The sequence below is a fragment of the Martes martes genome, assembly GCF_963455335.1.
Source record: "Martes martes genome assembly, chromosome: 12".
In the NCBI taxonomy this organism is placed as follows: domain Eukaryota; kingdom Metazoa; phylum Chordata; class Mammalia; order Carnivora; family Mustelidae; genus Martes; species Martes martes.
In genome coordinates this window covers 22,995,070-23,021,718 of record NC_137900.1, presented here as the reverse complement: position 1 = coordinate 23,021,718, position 26,649 = coordinate 22,995,070, and the positions used below count along the sequence as shown (strand labels likewise).

The window sequence follows — 26,649 nt, the reverse complement described above, 5'->3', positions numbered from 1 at the left end:
ATTTAATTTATATGGATTATTTAATTTACTTGGATAATTTAATATAATCCTCGCATTAATCCAGTAAGGAAATGGAGGCTTCAAGTAAGTTGTCTCAGCTAGACAGCCAGTAAGTGGGATGTAAGACCGTGTAACTCCGGCAGGTGTTGAGACATGGTGTCATGTCTCCCCTGCAGAGAGGCCTTACTTTATCTCCCGACTCACTTCCTGTCACATCTCACTGCTAGCTTCTTCTTGTATTGCTTCCTGAGGTCATCTTTGCTTCCTTTCCTCTCCCACCAGGATGCGTGTTGGTCTTTGTTGCTCCTGCGCTGTCCCTCTGTGCTCAGGAGTGTTGGCATATAGGAGGCTATCGGTGCATATCTGAACACTCAATTTCACTGGCTATTAACATAAAAATGTATTTGAGTTCTAAGCATAGGGCATAAAGTTCCATGCTTTGTGAAGAGGAAAGGGAAATTTGAAGATGTCTGGGCTCCTGGGAACTGCAGCCCTTGACCTCCTGGTATGCCCCTTGGCATTCTCTGATCCAGGCAGGGTACATCTGGGAAGAGCCAGCCCGTGCAGAAGCACTTAGCGTAGAAATTTGCAGGTGATGTGATTTGAATTCAGGTAAGGTGTAAGCTCTTGGAAGAAGGATACACCCACTGGACCTTCCTGGGCCCTGATGCCATGATAGGGTGCAGGCAAGCACTTGGGCCCTTGGCTCTTGCTGTATCTTTTAATTAACAACAGCAGTAATTAACTAAACTAGTTAATAGATGCTCCCTGGCCTCCTGTCACAACATGAGTGATAGTCTTAGGGGCGTCTCTCCAGGTGATGTGTGCATGTCGGCTTTCACTTGCACAGGTTTCAATTCCATAAGAGCTGTACCTTGAGAGTCATTTGGTTTACTTCTGCCATCCCTTCTTGCCCTCCCTGTGTGGGAGACTTGGGATCAGCCTTAGTTTGACACGATACATTTCTCGCTCAATGGGGCCTTGATAAACCTATTTAAATCAGTAAAATCTTTTTTTTTTTTTTAAAGGAAAAACGTAAGGCTGAGGAAGCCCTCAGTGACCTCAGACGTCAGTATGAAACAGAAGTAGGGGATCTGCAGGTGACAATAAAGAAACTTAAAAAGGTAGGTGTGTGGCAGTGAGGCTTCTAGGAATAGCCTCAGTATATCAGTGTGTTTAAGTTTTTAGCCACTGAAAACATTGGGAATCATATTAAAGCAGCAGTTGGAATCAGATTTCAGAGTCAAACTGGGCTTCCTGAAAGATGGTTTTTTAAAGGTCCCTGATTTTCTGTTTCAAGGGCAGCCTTTCTTCTGCACAGGTCTAATAAGTATTTCTGACCCCTTGGACAGTTGTCCATCAAACCCCAGTTTTCCTTCCTCGGGTACCCTCAGTGCCCACATGTTCAGTGGACTCTGCTCAGGACAGGAGGGATCCTGTCTTTACTGGTCACATATTCTCATATCCTTGCCTCCAGCTAACAGCAATGGTCAGTATTCGGTGAATATTTATTAAATAAAGTAAATATTCTTGTTCTGTGCAGAAAGTTCCGCATGTAGGGCACCCCTGATCAGTAGGAGGTAGGAGAGAACTTGCTGAAATGTGAGCAAAGGTGTGATTGGGTTTGGCCTTTGCTGTGTTTGGTCTCTAATGAGTAAGGTATTCTTCACCCGGTGATGTGCTGGTAGCTACTTAACAAGGGGCTCTGGAGAGGGGAGGGAGTCAGGCACAAATCTGTAATATCTGCTGATTTCCATGGTGTTAATGCTCCCATCATTACAATTTTAAGCTGCCAAGTTGACATCACTGAGAGCAGAGTTTGGGAAGAGGTACATCCCATTGGCTCTCCGCTGCCGGCCCAGGCTCTCTGCAGCTTGGTACTGGATCCACCACTTGGGTGTGGGTTGTCTCTGTAGCAAGCAGAAATACCTTGGTTAAAGTGAAAACGGGTACTTTAAAAAGAATCATTCCTGAAAGTGGCACTGTGGACTTGGGCACATCACTTTGGTTCTCTGGTTGTTCATGTGCTAACATTTAATGCTCTTTCCAGTGTTTATAGTCAATGAGATTAAGTGACGATTAGCTGTATTTTATAGTCTATTGCAGTTCAAACCTCTGAGATTATTAAAAGTTCTCCCCAATAGCCTTCTTGGGAAATTATGATCAATGTCAGCCTTTTCTCTAGTTGACAGAGGCCATTAGACCAGAGATGAGATGCTTGAATTGCACAATTTGAACAGACCAATCCCTTGCTGATGCCAGAGTCACAGATCTCCTCATCCTGGTCCTTAGTTATTTTCCTGTCTTCTGACATCTTTAGGCTAAAAGCAAGTTATGCAGAAAAGACACACAATTTCTTGCCACGATGAGGCATATGATGAGGACCACATAGGCCCTGGACAGTAAGAGTCAGAAGTGATGGGACCAGAGTCCTCATCGTGGCTCTGCCACTTTCTGCCAGTTGCACCTGGGACAATTGACTTTGTTATTTTATCATTTCGTTTCTCATTTGTAAAATGGGATTAATAATTGACTGTCCCGGGCGCCTGGGTGGCTCAGTGGGTTAAAGCCTCTGCCTTTGGCTCAGGTCATGATCCCAGGGTCCTGGGATCGAGCCCCACATCGGTCTCTCTGCTCAGCAGGGAGCCTGCTTCCCCCGCCTCTTTCTGCCTGCCTCTCTGCTTACTTCTGATCTCTGTCTGTCAAATAAATAAATAAATAAAATCTTTAAAAAAAATAATTGACTGTCCCGTCTCAGCATAATAGCTGAGACGTTACTGACTTTATAGTTTAATAAGCTCTTTTTCACCATTTTTAAATTTAATTCTCAAGCTTTCTCTGAGGAGAGGTGAATATGCTGCTTTCGCTGCTGAGGACACGGAGTCCTCGAGTCACAGTGCTAATAAGCCGTGGAGTGGTTCGCTACACTGTTTGTGCTTTCTCACTTGTACCAGACTTCCCGCCTGCTGGGGAGGCTTTTTTATAAGAGAGCGGATGGGGATTTACATTAGGGAATGTTAAAGGCTTAAACTATGGAAAAGATTCCAAATTGATTATGATTGCCATTACCCTAGGCATTCTGAGGAACCTAGTTTTTTGTTTTTGTTTTTGTTTTCTTTTAAGATTTTTATTTACTTATTTGACAGAGATCACAAGTAGACAGAGAGGCAGGCAGAGAGAGAGGAAGGGAAGCAGGCTCCCCGCTGAGCAGAGAGCCCGATGCGGGGCTCGATCCCAGGACCCTGGGATCATGACCTGAGCTGAAGGCAGAGGCTTTAACCCACTGAGCCACCCAGGTGCCCCAGGAACCTAGTTTCCCCCCCCCCCATTTTTCTTCTCTGAAATTGGCATGCATCTGAAAAAATCAGGGGCTCTTCTCAGAGCTGGCCAGGGGGCAGAGTCGTGGTCTCGTGTGAAAACTTTTAATAGAAGCATCTGGTAAGATGAAGAAAGTCCAGCATCAGATTACTTAGGCTTTGACTTAGTGTGATGAAATTTAGCATTCATTTTGGTCACTGTGTAACTACTCAGTAATGGAAACCCACGGATCCCCACCATTTCCAGGGACTGTCGGCTCTTTGTAGGAGAGACATTTTAGTTTTCCATGTTAGAGATGCTCCTGAGCTGGTTTAGTCTGGTGATACTGACAAGTCACCCAGAAAGCAAGCTGCAGTGTACATCCATAGAGTCTGGGTGCATATGTCACTAGCTTCCTATCACAGTTAAATGTCACTGATTTCAGTTATTCTAATAAGCATTTACTGGAATCACTGTGAAAAAAAGAGGTGAATCTGACGCTAACACTGCTGTTAAAAATCTTGGACTCTGGTAGGAGAGGTAAGGCATTCGTAAATAATCATAATACAGGGTAGAAAGTGTTAAGTACAGATAAATTTCTAGAATATAAAGGTCCAGACTCATATGCAACGTAACTGAAAAGGTGAAGTTAGGTCACTTAATAGTTGAATGGCTTCCCAAAAGGACTGTTCAGTTGTTTCAAAGGAAATTCATTAAACCAAAAACAAACAAACAAACAAAAAAACACCCTTTTTAAATGCTTAAATTGTTGAAACCAAGTTTTCAAATCCTCATGGATTATATGTAGCTTAATGATTTACAAAGTTGTATCATGTTGAAAATTGAAGACTTTTAGAATTCCTATAGCTATATATTCAAGGATACTAATACACTTAACTGAATCAATCCAAAGTGAGTTTGTACATGAACAGCTTTTATTTGTTCTTTCAGCTAGAAGAACAATCAAAACACCTAAGTCAAAAAGAGGATGTGGCTGCCTTAAAAAAGCAAATTTATGATTTATCAATGGTAAGAATCACCTTTCATTCCCAGAAATACATTTCCTCTTCAATGACTAGATACGATCGTGCTGTTTTTCGGTGTTCCGGGGATGGAGAGAAATCAATACTGCAGTGAGAGAAAGCCTTTGATGTACCTTTGACCAAACATGTTATTCAGGCTATTATCCTCAATGATTCCCCACCTGCTTTTATTTATTTCTTACTCACAGCAATGGTGGCATGGCCCTTGCACTTCACATAGTTAACCCTGCATTCCTGCAACTTCAGCTCTGCTCTGTATCCCTGGCTTTGTGGGATGAGGGAATAATTGCCCTTTTCTTCCTCCAGCATTCCTCTTTCTGTCCCTTTCCCATCTTTGTGACCCTGCCTTTGGTCTTTCTGTTGCCAAATTGACAGCCTTTGCATCTGTTTTATCATCATCATTAAGTTGTCTTTATTTTGTTTTTAGGTGGACTCTCGAAAAGCTAAAAGCCACTAGCAAACTTTTCCTTTGTTAGGACTCTATATACTCTCATTGCCGAGCCCAGAAGTGAGCCAGCTTGCTGCAAGTGCATTTCTTTCTCTCCATTCATTATCCCCATACCACTCAGAAGAGAAGGCTCCTAGCTTCATGGTCATGTTGGAATGTGCCACTGGTTCCAAATTTTGCCACATCTTAGTTAGCTCTGTATTTGGATCATGACTTTCTTGTAGAGTTGCTTATTTTTCTTGCATTTCCTGGTTGAGTTTTTGGTTTCTTGTAAAAAGAAACTCTGGCATCTTCAGGATATCATCCACTGATGCCTTCCAACTTCTTATTTATTCTTCCTAATGCGTGGAATTTGTTTTTTCTCCTTGAAAATCTTAATTTTGGAGTCTCCAAAATTTCAGTTCTTATTAGACTGATTGTTTTTTAAACTTTCTACCCATACATCATCCTGGAATTTCTGAACATTTTAGGTAGCTGGTGTAGGATTCCTGTGTACATAGGTAAATAGGTCTGTTTACCTCGGGACCTCCTCCCTGAGAGGTTGTCTTCCTAGGAGCTGTGTGTGTGAAGCTGGCTGTTGGAATGGGGGACCCCTGATGACCGGAATGAGTGGGATATGGATAAGAAGCCTTAGGACACTGTATAGGGGTCATTCAGTTCTTTTTCTTTTTAAAGATTTTATTTATTTGTTTGAAAGAGAGAGAGAGCAAGTGGGGGCAGAAGGAGAGGCAGGGAATCTGAAACAGACTCCACGCTGAGCACCGAACCTGAGGCGGGGCTCTATCTCATGACCCTGAAATCAGGACTTGAGCCCAAACCAAGAGTTGGATGCTTAACTGACTGTGCCACCCAGGCACCCACTTCAGTTCTTTTTAAAAAGACAAGCCCTGTCTTACTGCCTTGGGAATTGAGTCTGACTATCTGCTCTTCTTTGCTAGTGTAAGAGAGGATGGCCTGGGGGCTGTGGGCTGCATGCCTTAATACACAAATTTAATCTCTGTTTTTAAGCTCCTTTTCCACCTGTTGGCGGGTGGGTCCTGCCTAGCTAATTGCCTCCTCCTTTGCTCTGTAGCACAGCCTTCCCCATGGCTCTTCCAGACCTACTGTGCTCCTGCTCTCTTCTCTTCTGTCAGCACATTTCCATCCAGTTTCCATCTTCCAGGAATGTATTTAATTCACTTGACTGTTGGGGGGGCCTCTTGCATTCTTGTAACCTGTAGTGGTTTATTTCAGGTTATTTGGTATTTCTTGGGAACGGGGTCTTCAAAGGGAAAGAAGAGTGTTCAGTCTATCATTTCATACTAGAAGCCTCCAGTGTTTCTTTTTCTTTTTTAAGAAAAACATAGACTTTTTTTAAACCGCACTATTTTTAAGTGCAAAAATCACAAATGTTAGGTGATAAGATTTATTGTAAAAATTAGCCAGTCTGCCCGGTGATAAGTACTATTAATTCCACAGCATATTAGTCAGTAGATTCATAGCTCTCATTGAGTAGAACAGATGTTTACGTGTTTTATCTGAGTTAATTTGCCAGTAACATGTTAAAATACATCACAATTATGTCTTGACTGGAGTTTTTTGGCACCAAATGTCAAACGTTAAAAAAAAGAACAATTTCAAAGATTTAGCTTTTTGAGACTTTACTACTTTATGATATTTTCAAATCAGCTTGAGTTGGTAACTAGTTCTTTGAACACCCAAGATTTGAAGGACTGTGGAGGTGTGGGGGTGGGGTGTGAGGTTCCATTACGCTTGACTCTCCCGGTTGGAAGATGCCCGAAATCTAATGCTTGTGCTGTTCCTTTCCTTCAGGAAAATCAGAAAGTTAAGAAAGATCTTTTAGAAGCACAGACAAATATAGCCTTTCTTCAGAGTGAATTAGATGCTTTGAAAAGTGATTATGCTGATCAGACCCTGAATTCAGAAAGGTATGAAACTTGGCATTTTATTCTTTAGTTTGAGCGGGTTGTTTGTCTAGATGGCCATCCATGTGAATGAAGTCAGCTACGTAATCATAAAGGGTTATTTATTGACCTTGTTGGTATGTTCTTTGCTTTCCAAAGATTTCACATTCAGTGTCATCTTTCCTGGTGATTTTTGCATTAAAAAATTTTTTTAACAAAAAGATTGATTAGTATAATTATTGACTGCTTTGGAGAGTGCAGGGCTTAATAGATGTTTGAATTATTGGGAACAGAAGAGTATACCTAAAATGTCAGCGGTCAGTGCTAATTGAAGTGCACACACACAGCGGTACATACACACATGTATATGTATGTATGTATATGCATACATACATATACATGTGTATATATATGCAAATTCCTATGTAAGTTTCCGTATATATCCATATACCCATATATGTCCATATATATGGATACTTACGTGGGTATTTGCAAACAAATGCATATATGGAGATATATACACCCAAAATACATACTTGTGTGTGCCTGTGTCTATATAAACTTGTACACTTGGGGAAAATGTCATGCTTTTTGTTTTATTTGCTTGCAAACCTTAATCACAATTAAGGTCCTGTAATGGTCAGCAGTGAAACATTTAAGTACTTATTGTATACAGGTTCCTGACTTATAGAAGGAGTAATGAGTGTGGACTATATGAAAAAAAGAAAAGCAAAGATGTGGTCTCTGCTGTATGAGTAGTTCAGGTTCTTTGAGAAAGCCACGAAGCTGAAAGGTTACGGAGCTTTGTAGGAGCTCAGCAGTGTCAGAAACAATCCCAGCAATGTTGCTGGTTGGGTCCATTGCCATGTGATGGTAGATAAAGTGTCCTTTTTATTCAGAAGAGGTAAAGAGATTTATTAGAGAGGAGACGCCTGAGGTCAGCTTGGGAGGAGCTGGCCTGTGCTGATTGGGGTTTCGGGGGGTCAGGGGCAATGTCAGTGAGGTTACGCAGGCGGCCCTGCCATCTGGCAGGCACTGTGCACAGGACCTTCCTAGCATTAACTCGTGCAATCCATAGAATGTCCTATGAGATACAGACTTTCAGTCTCTCCATTTCAGAGACTCTTAAGAGTCTCAGAGTTGTTCTAAGTGAGCAGTAAGGAAGGCAGAGGCAAGAATAGAGGGACAGGTAAGACTGGCTTGGGGAACAGTGCTCAGACCTCTGGATAGGAAAAGGTATTTCGAATGGAAGAGTAAAAGTTAAACAAAATCTAAAAATTTAAAAACCAGTTTAAGGCTATAATGCAAGGGCCCAGCATTTTTGGCTAAGGAGCTTGAATTCCTATCGTCAGTTGGGAACCTTTTTTTTAATTTTATTTTTTTAAAGATTTTATATATTTATTTGATAGAGAGAGACCGTGAGAGAGAGAACACAAGCAGGGGGAGTGGAAGAGGGAGAAGCAGGCTTTCTAGCAGAGTAGGGAGCCCGATGTGGGGCTTGATTCCAGGATCCTGGGATCATGACCTGAGCCGAAGGCAGATGCTTAATGACTGAGCCACCCAGGCACCCCAGGAACCTTTTAGCTTTATCATCAAGAGAGTGAGTGGACAGGTTATTGTGGATGACAGTTGAGAGCCTGAGAGTCTTCGAAAGCTAGTGATGGGGTTTGTCTGCTTAGAAATGAAGCTGGGGCCAAATAGGGGCTGGTGGTGAGTGACTGAAGTTCTCAGGGAACATTACCAAGAGGAGGCCAGAGCTTTGTAATAAAGCAACAGGAATCACTGAGCATGGATTTATGACAGACGGAGAGACCTGGGTCCGGTGGACTTCTCTTTGGTTTACGGTGAGGAGGGGAGAGCCAGGCAGGGAGAGGAGAAGGAATCACAAGGAAGGAGAAAAATAGCTGGGCTGGGATTGCGTTAAAGCAGAGAAAGAGCAGCGGAGGGTCAAAGTAGAGAGAGCAGGCTGGGTTGAAGGGACTGGTAATGAGTGCCTGGGGAGAGGGGGTTTAGCAGAAGGTGAAGCGTCATGGTGCCGTGAGGAATGGAGCTGGCTTTGGGAGGGAGAACAAGACCTCGCACAGGAAGCAGAGCGGGGATATGCAGGCGTGTGGGGCTGCTGACCACACAGAGGGACTGAACGATAGAAAACCATGGCCAAGGACACAGATCTTTGAGAAAGGTGAAGGGGGGTCTGGAGGATAGGTGTAAGGCAGGACTGCATACCTAATTCTGGTTCAAACATAAAATATGGTTTTACAGGGATCTGGAAATAATCCGAGAGTACACAGAAGATCGAAATAGTCTTGAGAGGCAAATTGAAATACTCCAGTAAGTTCTCATATAAAACGCTCATTACATTTACATTTTCCTAATGTTTTGTGAATGAGACATGTGGTCCATGTCACACAAGTGGTCATATTCTCAAGACTGGGTTTGCAGGTCCATGTGGATTTCTTCTCGCTGTGGTGCATTCAGCACGTGGCCTTCCCCTGCTTTTAATCCTAAATAAACTATTCAAATCCAGGGACTAGAGTATAATTCTCTCTAAGTCCTCGAAAGTCAGGTGAGATGTTGTTACACCTCCGTAAAGACTCAGGGCTCAGACCTCAGCGGCTGTCTCTGCAGCTCAGCACACCGGGAGGCTGTCAGGAATCTCCTGTTAGCTCACGTCAGAGCACCAGACACCCACAATCATTCTTGCCCAACATATTGTTCTTGGTGAGACGGCGATTTTTCTTAGGTTGTTTTTTTTTTTTTTTTAACCCTACTGGAAATATTACACCTGCTTATCAACTTCACACCCAAGTTACCATAATCCCAGCCTCTGAGGGCCTTCCCCACAAGACCTCCCCCTCCTCTACCTCAGCGCTCTCTTCTACCCATGTAAGTTCTGGTTTGTCTCCCCAGATGGAAGATCAGACTTGGCAAGTTTGTTTTTCCCATTTTGAGTGATTGTTAAGTCTCACCTGTAGCAGTGACAGAGTTGACATGTTACAGTAATCCTGCTCATTCATTTATTCATTCGTCCAGCAGACTTTATTCAACACCTTTTATGGGTCAGGTATGCCAGGAACTGATCATAGAATGGCAAGTAAAAAGAAAAGAAAAAAGTCTCTCTGTCTCTTTATGGGGCTCATCTAGGGGAAGAAGATGGAAACTGATGGCTTATTATAGAAATAAACATTAAAATGCCAAAGAAGAGGTATAGGGGAAAGGGGTGTGCCTACTGGGGGCATATAGTGCAGAGCTTCCTCCTAACCAGGAAGGTCCAGGAAGTGTTCTGGCGGATGCAGCAACCAAGCTGAGATCCGAAGGATGGACCAGCCTTAAGTAGAGACAGATTGGCCACTCACAGGCGGAGACTCTGTTATTGTCCTCAGTTTTTAGAAGAGGTTGCTGCTGCTCTGACAGGTCAGATGACTCCCATCAATGATATGGGAGGTACATGCCTGCATGGGATTTGAACCCAGAGTCAACATCAGAATATTTCATCGGTACCTGACAGTGCCCGGTGGGCAGCATCAGGCCACGGGGAAGACGTGGGAGTAGCCGGGAGAAAGAAGTGTGACATAACACATTGCATCTACGCCCGGCTGGGACACGTGCACAGGGACAGAGAGCAGTACATGGGGACACCTGGGTCCAGGCATTTAGGAAACAGAGACCTTCAAGAAACCTATTGACACTGCGAAGCTACCTGAGGGAACAGTGGGTTCCAACAGCATAGCTAATTCCTGAAATTCCTGAAAGACCTTTAAAAGAAAGGTAATCCATCAATTAAGTTGTAGTTCTAGTAGTGAATTATGATCTCAGTTCATGAGGTTTGAAGAGGAGTGGTAGAAAGTTGCAAGAGGTGGTAAGTAACTCAGTGTTCTGAACTTCGCAGCCTGTGAAGAAGGTGGCTTTTACCCCAACTTCCCTTATCTGTTCGTTTGTTTATTTGCTGTGTAGAACAGCTAACCGGAAGTTACATGACAGTAATGACGGCCTTAGGAGTGCCCTTGAAAACAGTTACAGCAAGTTCAACAGATCTTTGGTATGTAGTAGAATTTTATAATACATTCTATTCTTTCTTATAGTAGAGTGTTTTGATGAAGATCATGTATTTTTGTAAAGGGGGAACTTACAAAAATGCGAAACTATTCCATTTAAATAGAGGAGGCAACATTTTCCCAAATTAAAGGATATGCTACCCTTCTGCGAGATGAATGCCTAGATGTTCACCAACTATCTGTTAGCTGTTCAAGGAAACCAGAGAAAGATGTGTAAGATGTGACCTGGGTCTGGAAGAGTTTATAGTGTAGTAGGGAGTTCAGATGTGCACGGATAGCAATGATAGAAGAAAAAATGGGAAATCTTATCGAAGTAGGAAGAAACTACTTCCCATTTCAGAGGAGGGAGAAGGTGCTTCTGGCTGAGGAGTGTGTTTAGACACACTAAGTATTCTTTAGGTTGTGAGATGATCAGAGTGGGAGCCTTGGATTTAAAACCCCGCTACAGAAACAAGCTATGCCAGTCTTGGAATTTTGAGAAAATTTTCCTGACTACATGTGTCAGAAATCCTCTTCTCCCACTTTTGCGGGTCAGCTTCAAGTTTAGGGTTCCTTTGCCTTAGCTTTAGGAAGGCATTTAGCTTTTAGCCTTTAGCCTTTAGCTTTTAGCTAAAGTCTTTAGCTCAGTCACTGAGCCAAATTATGGTTTGAGAAGAGATAAATCCAAAGACATTGGTATTGCGGAGTCCTAGACAATCCAGGCAACCAGGATGCCCTTTATGGCTCATGCAGTGGGATTTGGATCTAAGACACAATGCAGAGAAAGTACTACAGGAGTTATCTTGGTGTTTGTGCTCACATTTACTCATGTAGGGTACCAAACTTTTAATTACATTAGAAGTTAATTAGTGTATTTTATATATATATATATATGTATTATGTGTTTATGGAATAGCTAAATGTTGCTTATATATTTTATGTATTTCAGCGCATAAGTAATATATCACCAGGGAATACAATTTCTAGGAGCAGTCCCAAATTTAATGGTCATTCTCCTCATCCTCTGGGCTATGACAGGTATGGTAACACCTACTTACTTTTCATTTGAATTCTGGATCAGAGTGAAAAGGAAAGTAAATTTCCTTAGAGGGGAATTAAAACAGTAGAATCTACTTTGGGCACTAATTTTTATTTTCTGCTATCTTATTTAAAATTTCTGAAACCTGTAAAGATTCAAAGTAGAAATATTTCAGAGAGGGCAAAGTGATTTCCTTAAGACATTGTTATGACTTGATTTTATGTATGCTTCCCCTGACCTCGTTCTCTCGTTACATCTTTTTCCTCAGAAGTGTTTCCCTTAGAGGGAAACAAGCAGAACTGTAGTGTTGGATGTTGCCATATACGTGGGATAGGATGTAGAGACTCTTGGCATGATCTGGAAATGTTTAATAGCTCAGCATAGTATTATGTAAGCTATGTTCAAGGAAACCTTCAAAACAAATAGAAACATGACTAGCAGATGTTTGTGAGCTGTTGTATTGAAAGAGTCAGAGAGATTTAACAGAAGTGAGAATTTAGCTCTGTTTTGAATCAAATGAAGTGATATATTGGTCCTATGTAACCTGAGATCAGGTGACAGGGACTGAAAGATTACATGTGTGTACTTGTGTGTATAAATACATATGTCCATTGTTATTACTTAAAAAGTTAAATTTGGGGGATATCAAACCTTGAAAGTAGAAGTTAAGGCATAAGCTATGTGCTTCTAGTTCTCCATTTCCAATGCAACTTTCCAATTCATATTCATTCCCTTTGTATTTGAGATCTTTTGTTCTAAAGAATAAAAATGTATTGAGAGTTAAGATGGCAGAGCAGTAGGGGGACCCTATGCTTGCCTTGTCCCTCAAACACAGCTAGATAAATATCAGATCTTCCAAATACTCAAGAATAGATCTGAATGCTGAGAGAACAAAATGCAGAACTAGAGGGAGAAAAGAAGCTACATTGTGGTAGGTAGGAGGTGCAGAGGCATGGTTCTGCATATCTTTCCATAGAAACCTGGCAGGCCAGTGGAGAGTGGCATGATATATTCAACATGCTGGGAAAAATATGCAGTCAAGAATACTTTATCCAGCAAGGCTACATTCAAAGTAGAAGGAGAGATAAAAAGTTTCCCAGACAAACAAAAACCAAAGGAGTTCCTGACCACAAAATCAGCCCTGCAAGAAATACTAAAGAGGACCCTCTCTGTGGGACAGAAAGACCAAAAGCAACAAAGACTAGAAAGGAACAGAGAATCTCCAGAAGCAGTGACTTTACAGGAATACAATGGAAATTCTTATCTATCAATAATAACTCTGAATGTAAATGAATGAAATCCTCCAGTCAAAAGATATAGGGTATCAGAAGGAATAAAAAAACAAGACCCATCTATATGCTCCTTCCAAGGAACACATTTTAGACCTAAAGTCTCCTCCAGAGTGAAAATGAGGGGATGGAGAACCATCTCTCATGCTAATGGACATCTAAAGAAAGCTGGAGTAGCCATACTTATATCAGATATGATAGATATTAAACCAAAGACTATATGATGAAGAAGGGCACTCTATCATAATTAAGGGGTCTATCCAACAAGAAGATCCAACAATTGTAAATATTTATGCCCCCAACTTGGGAACACCCAAATATATGAATCAATTAATAACAAACATAAAGAAACTCATTGATAATAATACAGTAACAGTAGGGGATGCCAAAACAATCCTCACGCTGCAATGGGCAGATCATCTAAGCAGAAAATCAACATGGAACCAGTGGTTTTGAATGACACACTGGACCAGATGGACTTAACAGATATACTCAGAACAATTCATCATAAAGCAGGATAATATATATTCTTTTCAAGTGCCAATGGAACATTCTCCAGAATAGATCACATACTGGGTCACAAATTAGGCCTCAAGAAGTACAAAAGGATTGAGATCCTACCATTCATATTTTCAGACCATCATGCTATATCAACTTGAAGTCAACCACAAGAAAAAACCTGGAAAGATCACGAAGATCAGGAAATTAAAGAAGAAATTTAAAAATGCATGGAAGCAACTGAAAATGAAACCATGGTAGTCTAAAGCCTTTGAGATGCAGCAAAAGCAGTCATAAGAGGGAAGTAAATAGCAATACAGGCCTACCTCAAGAAGCAAGAAAAGTTCCAAATACACAATCCAATCTTACTCCTAAAGGAGCTAGACAAGGAACAGTAAATAAAGCATAATGCCAGAAGAAAAGGAGAAATAATAAAGATGAGAGCAGAAATAAACAATATGAAAAAAACAAAAAACAATAGAACAGATCAATGAAACTAATAGCTAATTCTTTGAAAGAATTAATAAAATTGAAAACTCCTATCCAGACTTATCAAAAAAAAAGGAGAAAGGATAAATTAAATCATGAAAGAAAGAGGAGAGATCACAACTGATACCACAGAAATAGAAATAATTATAAGACAATATTGTGTATTATATATTACATGCTAACACATGGGGCAATCTCAAAGAAATGGATAAATTCCTAGAAACATACAAACTACCAAAACTGAAACAGGAAGAAATAGAAAATTTGAACAGACCCATAACCAGGAAAGAAATTGAACCAGTAATTAAAAACCTCCCAACAAACAAAAGCCCAAGGCCAGATGGCTTCCCAGGGAAAGGGTTTTGCCAGACATTTAAGGAAGAGTTAATACCTATTATTCTCAAACTGTTCCATAAAATAGAAATTGAAGAAAAACTCCAAATTAATTCTACAAGACCAGTATTACCTTGATCCCAAAACCACACAAAGACCCCCCCTAAAGAGAAGAATTACAGGCCAATCAATATCCCTGATGAACGCAGATGCAAAAATTCTCAACAAGATACTAGCAAATTGAATCCAACAGTACAGTAAAACCATTTTTCACCATGATCAAGTGGGATTTATTCCTGGGCTGCAGAGGTGGTTCAATATTCACAAATCAATCAGTTGATAAAAGAAAGGATAAGAATTATATGATCCCCTCAATAGATGGTGAAAACGCATTTGATAAAATACAGCATACATTCTTGATAAAAACCCTCAACAAAGTAGGGATAGATGGAACATACCTCAACATCATAAAGGTCATATATGAAAGACCCACAGCTAATATCATCTTCAAAGGGGAAAAACTGAAAGCTTTCCCTCTATGGTCAGGTATAAGACAGGGATGTCTGCTTTCACAGTTGTTATTCAACATAGTGCTGGAAGTCCTGGCCTCAGCAGTCAGACAACAAAAAGAAAAGGCCCCCAAATCAACAAGTGAGAAGTAAACTTTCACATTCACAGATGACATGATACTTTAACCAAAAAAATTACTAGAACCGGTAACTGAGTTCAACAAAGTCACAGGATATAAAATCAATGTACAGAAATCTGTTGCATTTCTATACACCAATAATGAAGCAGCAGAAAGAGAAGTCAAGAGATAGATCCTATTTACAATTGTACCAAAACCATAAGATACCTATGAATAAACCTAACCAAAGAGGTAAAAGATCTGTACTCTGAACACTATAGAACAATTATGAAATATAAACCTAACCAAAGAGGTAAAAGATCTGTACTCTGAACACTATAGAACACATATGAAATATATTGAAGAAGGCACAAAGAAATGGAAAAACATTCCATGCTCATGGATTGGAAGAACAAATATTGTTAAAATGTCTATGCTACCCAAAGCAGTCTACACATTCAGTACAATCCCTATCAAAATACCACCAGCATTTTTCACAGAACTAGAACAAACAGCCTTAAAATTTGTATGCAAAGAGAAAACACCTCAAATAGTCAAAAGTCTTGAAAAAGAAAAGCAAAAGGGTGCCTGGGTGGCTCAGTCAGTTAACTGTCTGCCTCGGCTCAGGTCATGATCCCGGGATCCTGGGATTGAGCACTGGGTTGGGCTTCCTGCTCAGTGGAGAGTCCACATGTCCCTCTCCCTTTGCCCCTCCCCCACCATGCTCACATGATCTTTCTCACTTTTGTGCACTCTTTCTCAAATAAACAAACAAAATCTTAAAAAAAAAAAAAGAAGAAGAAGAAGAAAAAGAAAACCAAAGCTGAAGGCATCGCAATTCTGGAATTCAAGCTCTATTACAAAGTTGCCATCATCAAGACAGTATGGTACTGGCACAAAAGCAGACGCATAGATCAATGGAAAAGAATAGAAAATCCAAAAACAGACCCACAACTATGTGGTCAACTAATTTTTGACAAAGCAGGAAAGAATGTCAAATGGAAAAAAGTCTCTTCAACCAGGGGTGTTGGGAAAACTGAACAGCCACATGCCAAAGAATGAAACTGGACCATTTCCTAACACTACACAAAAAAATAGACTCAAAATGGATGAAAGACCTGAGATAGGAAACCATCAAAATCCTGGAGGAGAACACAGGCAGAAACCTTTTAAACCTTTGCCATAGCAGCTTCTAACTAGACACATCTTCGGAGGCAAGAGAAACAAAAGCAAAAGTGAACTATCGGGACTTCATCAAGATAAAAAGCTTCTACACAACAAAGGAAGCAGTCAACACAACTGAAAGGCAACTGACATAATGGGAGAAGGTATATGCAAATGACATATATGATAAGGAATTAGTATCCAAAATCTATAAGGAACTTAATCAAACTCAACACCCAAAAATAAATAATCCAGTTAAGAAATGGGCAGAAGTCATAAATAGACATTTTTCCAAAGAAGACATACAAAGACTCATGTGTCTTTGTCTTTGTCTCATGGCTAACAGACACATGAGAAGTTGCTCAAGATCATCTATTGTCAGGGAATTACAAATCAAAACCATGATGTGATACCTTACACCTGTCAGAATGGCTGAAACTAACAACACAGGAAACAAATGTTGGTGAGGATGTGGAGAAAGAGGAACCATCTTACACTGTTGCTGGGAATGCAAACTGGTGCAGTCACTGTGGAAAACAGTATGGAGGTTCCTCAAAAAGTCACAACAGAATTACCCTGTGACCCAGCAATTACATTACTAGGTATTTACCCAAAGGATACAAAAATACTGATTTGAAGGGGTACATGCCAATGTTTATAGCAGCATTATCAATAATAGCCAAATTATAGAAAGAGCCCAAATGTCTCAACTGATGAATGGATAAAGAAGAGGTGGTATATATCTACAATGAAATATTGGCCATCAGAAGGAATGGAATCTTGTTTTGCTACAATGGTGATGGAACTAGAGTATATTGTGCTAAGCAAAATAACTCAGAAAGACAAATACCGTATGATTTCACTCATATGTGGAATTTAAGAAACAAAGCAGAAGAACATAGAGGAAGAAAAACAATCAAAAGAGAGAGGAAAGCAAATCATAAAAGACTCTTAACTACAGAGAGAAAACTGAGGGTTGATGGAGGGAAAACAGTGGGGGATGAGCTAAATGGATGATGGGTGTTAAGGAGGGCACTTGCTGTAAATAGCACTGGGTATTACATGTAAGTCATGAATCACTAAATTCTACTCCTGAAACCAATTTTACCGTAGATATATGGTAGATACTAACTAGAATTTAAATAAAAACTTGAAATCAACAAGAAAATAAAGAATAATGTTCTTAACTATTCTGGCAATAGCAAAATTGTCAGGAAGATTTATTACCAGGGCTTATTAGTGATCACTTTTAGGAAAATGCTATACAGGTATCAGATGTTTTTATTGTCACTGATTTGTGAAATAACAAATGTTGATAGTTTGTAGACATGTAGGCAAATCAGTTGCTCTGTTACTGAGAAAAAGACATTACTTTTAAAAAACTGTGTGGGTGCAGTGTGATTTTTCTGGACTGATATTTAAGACCAATTCTAAGCACATAGGAAAAAAGATACATTACAGAAAATTATTTCAGAAATTTTACCATGGTTCATTTTGGAAAAGATTACACACCATGAATAAGGCTCATTGATACTGGATTAAGAACTCCTCAAGAGTAGGTTCTAAGGTACAAAGTCATCACACCCCAGTGGCTCAGAGGGACAGAAGTAGAGCACTCTTGTTCTCATCACCCTGAATAATAGCCAGTGGGCCACCAGGGTTTGGCCTGATGTCCTCTCTGGAAAGTCATTGTTTTAATATCAGAAGTTTTTGATGCTAATATAAAAACTTAAAAGCATGTTTTAAATTTAATTTTGTTGCTTTTGTGACCTTACTGGATTTTAACTTGTATACTTGTTTTAGTTTTGTGTTTTTCTAAGATTTGTAATGAAAATATAGCTTGTTCTATATTTGCACATACTTATGAAAATATTTGGGGGACAGGTAAGAATAGTTTACTTTTTTAAAGGGTACATATATGTTGACTTTGAGAAAATCTGATCTGTACCTATATTTTAAATTTGGAGTCTAGGTATTCATGGAAGTGATTTCTCAATTCTGTATTTCACTTCTTCCCTTCTTCTCAAAAATCTGAATGTTTTTTTAAAAAGTTGATTAATAATGATATGGAGCTGAAGGAGTTTGTACTATATTATAATGAGAATGGTTTTCTTAGATTCCTTATAGTGTGGCTAAAAGTTTTAGAAGGATAATTTCATAAATGATGGAACAACAAAAAACTGTATGTATGCACACAGACACACAGAGCTAGCTAGTTAACAATATGGTCTGAATATGCCTCCAGGAGAAAGACTTTGTAATTAAGTAACATATTTAGGGAGAGTTTGGTGGTTCTTACTTTTTTCGTTAATTTTAAGCATTTGCTAATGGTACTAAAATAGATTTTTAAAAGATTTATTTATTTATTTTGGGGAGAGAGCACATGAGCGGGAGGGGAAGAGGGAGAAGGAGAGAGAGCTTCAAGCAGACTCAGAGCTGAGCACGGAGCCCAACATGGGACTCCATCTCACAACACTGAGATCATGACATGAACCAAAACCAAGAGTCCGACACTTAGCCAACTGCACTACCCCGGCACCCTGGCACCAAAATATTTTTGACTTCTCAGACTTATGTCACTTATACTTATTTATATTGAGATCACCCTCTGTTTTCTGAACATATTCGTCTCTTACTGTTTTTATCTCTGTGGACTATATACTCTGCCCATTTCCTCATTCTGATGAGACAGTGTTTGCCAAGTGACCCGAGATGGTGCTCCAGTGTAATGGAGACTAAACAGGCTGTGGCCCTGGGGCGCCTGGGTGGCTCAGAGGATTAATGCCTCTGCCTTCAGCTCAGGTCATGATCCCAGGGTCCTGGGATCGAGTCCCGCATCGGGCTCTCTGCTCAGGAGAGAGCCTGCTTCCCCCTCTCTCTCTGCCTGCCTCTCTGCCTACTTGTGATCTCTCCCTCTGTCAAATAAAGAAATAATAAAAAAAAAAATCTTTAAACAGGCTGTGGCCCTTGTTTTTCTTCTTTTCTTTTTTCTTTCCTCTTCTCTCATCTCCTCTCTCCTTCCCTCTCCTTCCTTCCTTCCTTCCTGTTCCTGTTGTTCTTCCTCCTCCTCCCCCCTTTCTTCTTCTCCTTCTCCTTCTCCTTCTCCTTCTCCTTCTTCTTCTTCTTCTTCTTCTTCTTCTTCTCCTTCTCCTTCTCCTTCTCCTTCTCCTTCTCCTTCTCCTTCTCCTTCTCCTTCTCCTCCTGTTCCTCATGATGGGGTGGGGAGCAGAGAGAGAGAGAATCTCAAGCAACCTCCACCCTGAGCACAGAGCCCAATGAGCAGCTCAATCTCAATGACCATGAGATCATGAACTGAGCCAAAATCAAGAGTCTGACACTTAACTGACTGAGCCATGCATGTGCCCCATTATTTCAGTATAAACAGATTTTTGGGAAAATCAAATGGAAAAGCAAAAGTAAATAGGGAAATAATGCGGCTTCTTTTGATTCTTTTGTTGGATGTTAATTTCTCCCTCACTTATAAGATGTTAGAGAGTTTCACAAATGGTAACCTCCATAGAAGCCAGGGGTTCCTGCCTTTATCCGGGAGACCTCCCTGTGAAACTTCTTCTACAAGCGTCTTACTAGACTATGTATCAACACCTAGTGGCAGAAAACTCCCTGTGTCATATTCTGGTACCACACCTTTCTAATTGCCTGTCATTTTTACCATGTTGATTAGAAATATGACTCCTGGGGTGCCTGGGTGGCTCAGTGGGTTAAAGCCTCTGCCTTCAGCTCAGGTCATGATCCCAGGGTCCTGGGATCGAGCCCCATATCGGGCTCTCTGCTCAGCAGGGAACCTGCTTCCTTTCCTCTCTCTCTGCCTGCCTCTCAGCCTACTTGTGATCTCTCTCTCTGTCAAATAAATAAATAAAATCTTTAAAAAAAAAAAGAAATATGACTCCTAGAAAAGCTTATCAGTTGGCCCTTATTTTGTCTTGTGCAACCTAGGAGAATGTATTCTTCATCTTCATGTGTCAGCTTCTCTGAGGATTTGAAGAGGGACACCAATAAGACTGAAGTTGAGCTCATGGCACAGTTTCTTGTGTCCGAGGATTTTGAGTCTCGCAGTCATCATGGTTACGTTTCCCATCTAGGTTGTCAGCATCCCTTTTAAAAAGTAGAGCTGTTGGGGCACCTGGGTGGCTCAGTGGGTTAAAGCCTCTGCCTTTGGCTCGGGTCATGATCCCAGGGTCCTGGGATCGAGCCCCGCATCGGGCTCTCTGCTCCGTGGAGAGCCTGCTTCCTCCTCTCTCTCTGCCTGCCTCTCTGCCTACTTGTGATCTCTGTCTATCAAATAAATAAATAAAATCTTTAAAAAAAAAAAAAAAGTAGAGCTGTTATCCAGAAATGGACAAACTATTTGGAGTATGGTCTGACCACATTAGAGTAAAAAGGTTCACATCTCCCGCATACATTTTTCTTAACTTGGGATTGCATTTATGCTCTGGACACTGCAATTCCTTTCTTATTAGGAAATACAGAATGTGATTTTTAAAAATGGCTTCATTTTAATTAAATATTAGAATTGAGTGTCTTTATCTTAATTTATTGTTGCATAGAATGAGCTGGTGTTGCTCTGAACATTTTGTTTCCCCTGATGCATAGTCATGGACTACATCATGATTCTTGGCAAAAGGGAGATTTGTTGGTCTTCTTGAGTCCGTTGCTGTGTAGTCCTGAGCTTTGTGAACTCTCGGGTAGAGCTGTCTTCTCCTTTATCACCAGGTCATCCCGCTCCTCCTACGTGGATGAGGACTGTGACTCATTGGCCCTCTGTGACCCTATGCAGAGGATGAATTGTGAGGTGGACAGCCTTCCTGAGAGCTGCTTTGACAGCGGCTTGTCTACCCTGAGAGACTCCAACGAATATGACTCAGAGGTGGAATACAAGCACCAGAGGGCACTTCAGAGGTCACACGGCATGCAGGAGAGCTCTGGGGGTGATGCTTCAGACATAGATGTAAGCCCTAGAAAGCCCCAGGGCCATACCTTCGGTAGAAATCTATCACCCTGTTTGACTTGTATCTGTCATGGGAATACGACTTAAAGGTTATAAATATGAAATATAGTCAGTAGAATGTATTTTTCTTCATCAGGGTAGGGAGAAATTTTCACAGATTGCCATTTGGGGCTACTCTGTTCCATAACAGAACTGACTATAGATTCATCTGCATATTTTTCTTCTCTTTAATCCATAATATCCATAATATATATGTGTAATGAGAGACTTGGTTTTTTAATGGCTGACTAAAAAAAAAAAATAATAACAAAAACCAGGTTCCTGATATAAGGGATGAAGAGATGTTTGGTGCCGAAGGTGTGGCTGCCATCTTAGACTGGAAACCCCAGGGGTCCACTAGTGAGGGCAGCATCGTCAGTTCTTCAAGAAAGCCCATCTCAGCTCTGTCACCACAGGTAGGTAGTTTCTGGGATATTTTATTCATGAACACTGTGAATTTCCGGTGCCTTATAACTTATTAGGAAGACAACTGGCACGACCTTTGTCACCCACTGTGGCTTTGTCCCCCTAGACAGACATGGTGGATGGCGACCATAAATCTTCCAGCTCACAGAAGTCTTACAAGATTGTGCTTGCTGGGGATGCTGCAGTGGGGAAGTCTAGTTTCCTCATGAGGCTCTGCAAGAATGAATTTCGAGGAAATACAAGTGCCACCCTGGGTATGGTTCCTTCTCCAGTTGGTAATGGGGAAATGACCTTTTAGCTTGATTTTATTTTCCATAGAAAGTATATACGCAGATCTCTCTGTATACATATATAAGATATAGGGGTGTGTGTGTGTGTGTGTGTGTGTGTGTGTGTATCCTTATCTACAGAATGGTCTTCTGTTTTGGTGAAGGCCCAACTTTAGGAAAAGAAGACTGAAAAAGGACAGAGGTATCCACTTAGCCAGTCACAGCAACCAGACCAAGCTTAGAGCCAGAGATGACAGATTCATTTATTCAGCAGACAGTTCCTGAGTTCTCCTAGGAGCACGATACTGCTGTAAGTGCTAAGGACACAAAATGAACAGAGGCAACTAAATCCCAGCCTGCAAGGAAACTTCACCCCAAAGGACAGCAATGGGTGAAAAAAAGATGAAGTTTGGAGAGAGGTGCAGTTTTACACAAGGTGACCGGCGGAAGCTTTTCTGATAAGCTGTCCCTTGGCAAAGTGACATTGTTGATGGCCACTTGGTCGTGGTCAAAATCATAGCCAGGTGTATGATCCCTTCCCCTCCTTTACAGCGGAATACAGGAGTAAGCAGTTCTGAGAACGAGAGGAAGTGTCCTGATTTCCCAAATTTGCATACTAATCAGTAAAAGGAGTTGAAGGTTTACAAATTATCATTTACCTTTCTTCTTTATCTTAAGAGTTCTTATTTTGATGATGAGAAATATTAAACCAGATTGATTATACCCTCTTCACAATGGGCATCGTTGTAAATTCATGGTTCTTCATCATACCCCTCAAAATAACAAATCTGCAAGTTCACTTTGATTTGGTTCCTGAAAAGACCACTGTGTTTTGTTCGGTTGCTCAAGAGCATGGTGTATATGCACACCTCCCACATATCCACACACAGATACATGCACATGTACACACGTCCACATGCACACAAGCACACACACATAAACATGCAGAGATATACCGACTTCATGTAATCACACGGACAAACAGAACGTAGATTTTCCTTTTGCCTGTAGCCGAAAGCCTTCCCCAGCTCAGCCAACCTGCAGAGGGTGCATCTGCACGCACATGTGTGTTCTGACTTGTAATTAGTGTTTGAAGGTCGCTCTCCTTGAAGGGTACATTCATCCCTCTCTAACCCATTGAGCTTTGCCTTATTGGCTTTTGTCTTATCTACAGAGGGCTTGAGAGTCAAAACCGGTGACATTATTTACGTCATGGTCCCTACGTTCTCTTGTAATTCCTTTCAGGAGTCGATTTTCAGATGAAAACTCTCCTTGTGGATGGAGAGCGCACAGTCCTGCAGCTCTGGGATACGGCTGGTCAGGAGAGGCAAGTGCTTCCCACAGCGCTGTGGGCTCACCTTCAGTCTGCATGGACGAGCCTCGTTGGGACGCTTGGTGGTTTTTGATGCTCATAATCCTATAATTATAATACACTGTGTAATTACATAGTGCGTTAGGATTTGGGGAATGTTTGCATGTCCCCACATTCTTTCCTCCTTCATTTACCTGTCAGTTGTGTGTGGAGGTCTTCAGGCTTCCTCTGAGCCGCTGTTCAGTTGGCAAAAGGAGAGTGCCCTTTCTGAACGAGAGAACGTAGGCGAGGCAGCACTCCTGGAATGCAGTGCCGGTGTGAGGAGGCACTTAGCCAGGCTCAATAAAAGACAGAAAAGGGAATCTGTCAGCTCCCCTCCATTCAAGGGCAGAGGCACCAACTAAGTAGAAGACTCATGTCTGGTGACCTTGCCTTCTCTTGCCTGCATTGCCGATGACCAGAAGGATCAAGTGTAGGTTTTAATCCTGCCTAACTCTTCAGAAATAGCATCTCCCCAGTTGCTCAGCTAGCGAGGATGGGCTGCGTACCCATATGTGCCCGTACCAGGCACCATTTAGGCTCCAAAGATTCAACAGGAAACAGACACAAATCCACAAAAGCTGCTTGCAGGGAACTCGCATTCTCTAGGACACTGAGACTTTCAGTATTTAAAAAACATTTGTAGTCGACGTGGCCTTTTTAAAGATGCTGTTAAGTGTTGCAGTTGGTTTAGAGTTGGGACACACATGCAGGGGTGTGCTCTTGCGCTAGCAAACCGGCCCACGTGCCGTGTGTGTAAAGCTGACATGCTGTGCACTCCGCACCATTAGGCCCTCTTCCATGCCACCCCCCCAGTACTCCCTCCCCACCCCCAGACCACAGTTTTCTCTCTCGGGCCTCTCCTTCCCTCCTTCCCTGTGTCCCACACATGGGTTTGGGAGCTTGTTGCAGGACCTGAAATTTTTAGAAATTATACTCTCAGCCTTGTCCTGGTTATACTTTGGGTTTATAGATATTCTTGGAGAAATTGTTTGGCTCTCGTAGATCATACCCCAAATTATTCTGTTCCCCCCCACTGAGTCGTTCCAGCCCTCTGAGGTGGCTCTGTCCCAGTGCAAGGTTGCCGTGAGATTCTTCTAAATGGAGGCTTATCTTAGAAAAGGAGAAAAAAGTGAGAATGAAAGAGATGAAGAAAGGGTAGCACCTGACCAACAGGCTGATTAGAACTGGTATTTACACGCTTTCCTCTTTGCCAGGTTCAGAAGTATCGCCAAGTCTTACTTCAGAAGAGCAGATGGCGTTCTGCTGTTGTATGATGTTACGTGCGAGAAAAGCTTTCTCAGTGTTCGAGAATGGGTGGACATGATCGAGGTAAGATATCAAAACACAGCAACAAACAAAAAACTACACGGGCGTCATGGGCCATCTTAGAAGACGCGGTTTCTCTTCTTTGTTGACGTGCACACCATTAGAGAGCATTGACTGGGTGTGAGAGGGGGAGTGTCTCATGGCACTTGGCAGTATTGGTCTCTTCCTCGGTAGCCGAGCGAGTTTCCCCAGAGCCGTGGATACCACTGAAGGGAGCTTCTGGGAATAAAACTTCTGGTTTTCTTACAGATAAAATCATAACCCCTTTGGAAGTAACTGCAAATGTGGGCAACCTGAGAAGAAGCGACTCTTAATGCCTGGGGTGGTGTGTATGTGACTGGGTGTGCACGGGGCCCCCATGTGTGCCAGATATCAGCACGTGCAAGGCCCAGCTCCGTTAGCACCTGTGTCCTCAACCTTATTCTGGTGGTAATTTGAGTGCCCCTGAAATACAAAATGGTTTTTTTTTTCTTTTTTTAGAGTCTCAAAAATCAGTAAAACTTTTTTTTTTTTTTTTTAACCAAGTGGTATCTTAAACATGGTGACAACTGTGCTGCTTTTTTTTTTTTTTTTTTTTTGGTTAAATGATATGGTGTCTTTCATCTGAGGAGCTTTCATATCCTTTGGTTTCATGGTAAATAATTTCTAGAAGTAGGAAATGATTTTGACCACACTTAGTGTGCTACCAACGGGTTATTAATTAAGATAAAATTCAGTTCAAGCTTCAATATACTCTCTTGGAAAAAAAAAAAAACTAGTGGCTAATAGAATTTTTCAATTAAGCATATTATCTCTAATTTTTAACAGGCATTAAACAGTGCAAGAACTGATCGCTGTATATCAACTTAGCTTCTAGAGTCTTCCATTGGGCCTATGTTATACCCTGTAAGAAAATAGAATTATATTATCTTTCTAACTGAAGAAATGATCTGAAAAATGACAAAGAAATGTGCATTTTGTCCTAGCGAAATATCATGACCTAAAATTTTATAAATATGATGCAAGTGTGTTGATGTTTATGTAGCATTTTTACTTCACAAAATTTCCACATGTTATATACATCTTTGTAACATATCTGAGGAAAGAAATAAGAAGTGTAATGTTACTCTCATTTTTTATGAGAAACCTGAGTTGGAGAAAGTGTATGACCCTGGTTTATGGTTATTTAGAGGGGAGGGATTGAAGGGGGCCTTGGATCTCCTGAGTCAGCCCTGGTTGCTGCTGTGTTAAGGAGCCAGAGTAAGCAGCAGGTTGAGAAAAGAAGCTTTTGGTGTCCAGAGTGGAGTTCCTAGGTACATTCCACGCACAGAGGAGAAGCGTCTGCTTACGGGAACAGACAGACCTCCCTGGGGTAGAACGATAAGTCCAGAGAATAACATCATCCCAATGGACTCGTACCCACAGAAAATTTAAAATCCACAGCAAAACTTTTTATTGTTAAAACTTTTGGACGTAGTCTGCATTTTAAGTCTTTGCATGATGTGCACGGACTGGCGGCCCAAAGGCAAGGTCAGTCAGAGTGTTGAAATAGCCGTTAGTGACCACCACAGCTAGTGTGCCTGGACCCCATAATTTGCCATCCTTTGCTAATCACCTACACGTGGTAAGTGACCTTTACAGCTCTGTGGATCACCTTTCATAGGGTCTGAAAAGGACAAAAACTATATTCAAGATGAACTCTTGAATTTGTCATGGGGAAAAATTAGATACTACTTGGCTTTTGACTTCTACCTTTGGGAAAAAAGGGCATGACAAACCTTTGCCATGGCCCTTTCTAACTGAAGGACATTCTGTAGGGACAGTTTATGTGGCCACTAGAGTCACAGGTGGAAACTGAGAGTGTGATTGTTGGGATAGGCCCAAGGGCTTCGGGGTAATGGAATGTCAGTGGTGAATTAATAATTAATACATTTCGATAAAAACTACTGAGCTACAAAATTGCGCAATAAAATCATGGGTAAAATTAAATGGTGGCCATTTACTTACCTGTCGTGAGTAATGTATTGGTTGAATGCTTGGGTGAACGTTGAGTTGAGGAGACACTTGAGACATGAGATCTCTAACCGACTTTTTCACATTCCGGAGTATTTTTGGAGTCCCTCC

At 41.3% G+C, this 26,649-nt stretch overlaps 1 protein-coding gene across 1 annotated transcript in view; it reads left to right on the top strand.

Annotated features, from left to right (window-relative positions):
- LOC308353139 (ras and EF-hand domain-containing protein) overlaps positions 1-26,649 on the top strand; it is a 75,426-nt gene that overhangs the window by 37,265 nt on the left and 11,512 nt on the right. Inside the window, exons 4-14 of the mRNA XM_080819864.1 lie at positions 1,029-1,124; positions 4,249-4,326; positions 6,601-6,716; positions 8,955-9,023; positions 10,647-10,731; positions 11,676-11,764; positions 20,898-21,132; positions 21,450-21,587; positions 21,704-21,851; positions 23,112-23,193; positions 24,435-24,549. Coding sequence (XP_080675990.1) covers positions 1,029-1,124; positions 4,249-4,326; positions 6,601-6,716; positions 8,955-9,023; positions 10,647-10,731; positions 11,676-11,764; positions 20,898-21,132; positions 21,450-21,587; positions 21,704-21,851; positions 23,112-23,193; positions 24,435-24,549 — 1,251 coding nt within the window. The remainder of the gene's footprint in view (positions 1-1,028; positions 1,125-4,248; positions 4,327-6,600; positions 6,717-8,954; positions 9,024-10,646; positions 10,732-11,675; positions 11,765-20,897; positions 21,133-21,449; positions 21,588-21,703; positions 21,852-23,111; positions 23,194-24,434; positions 24,550-26,649) is intronic.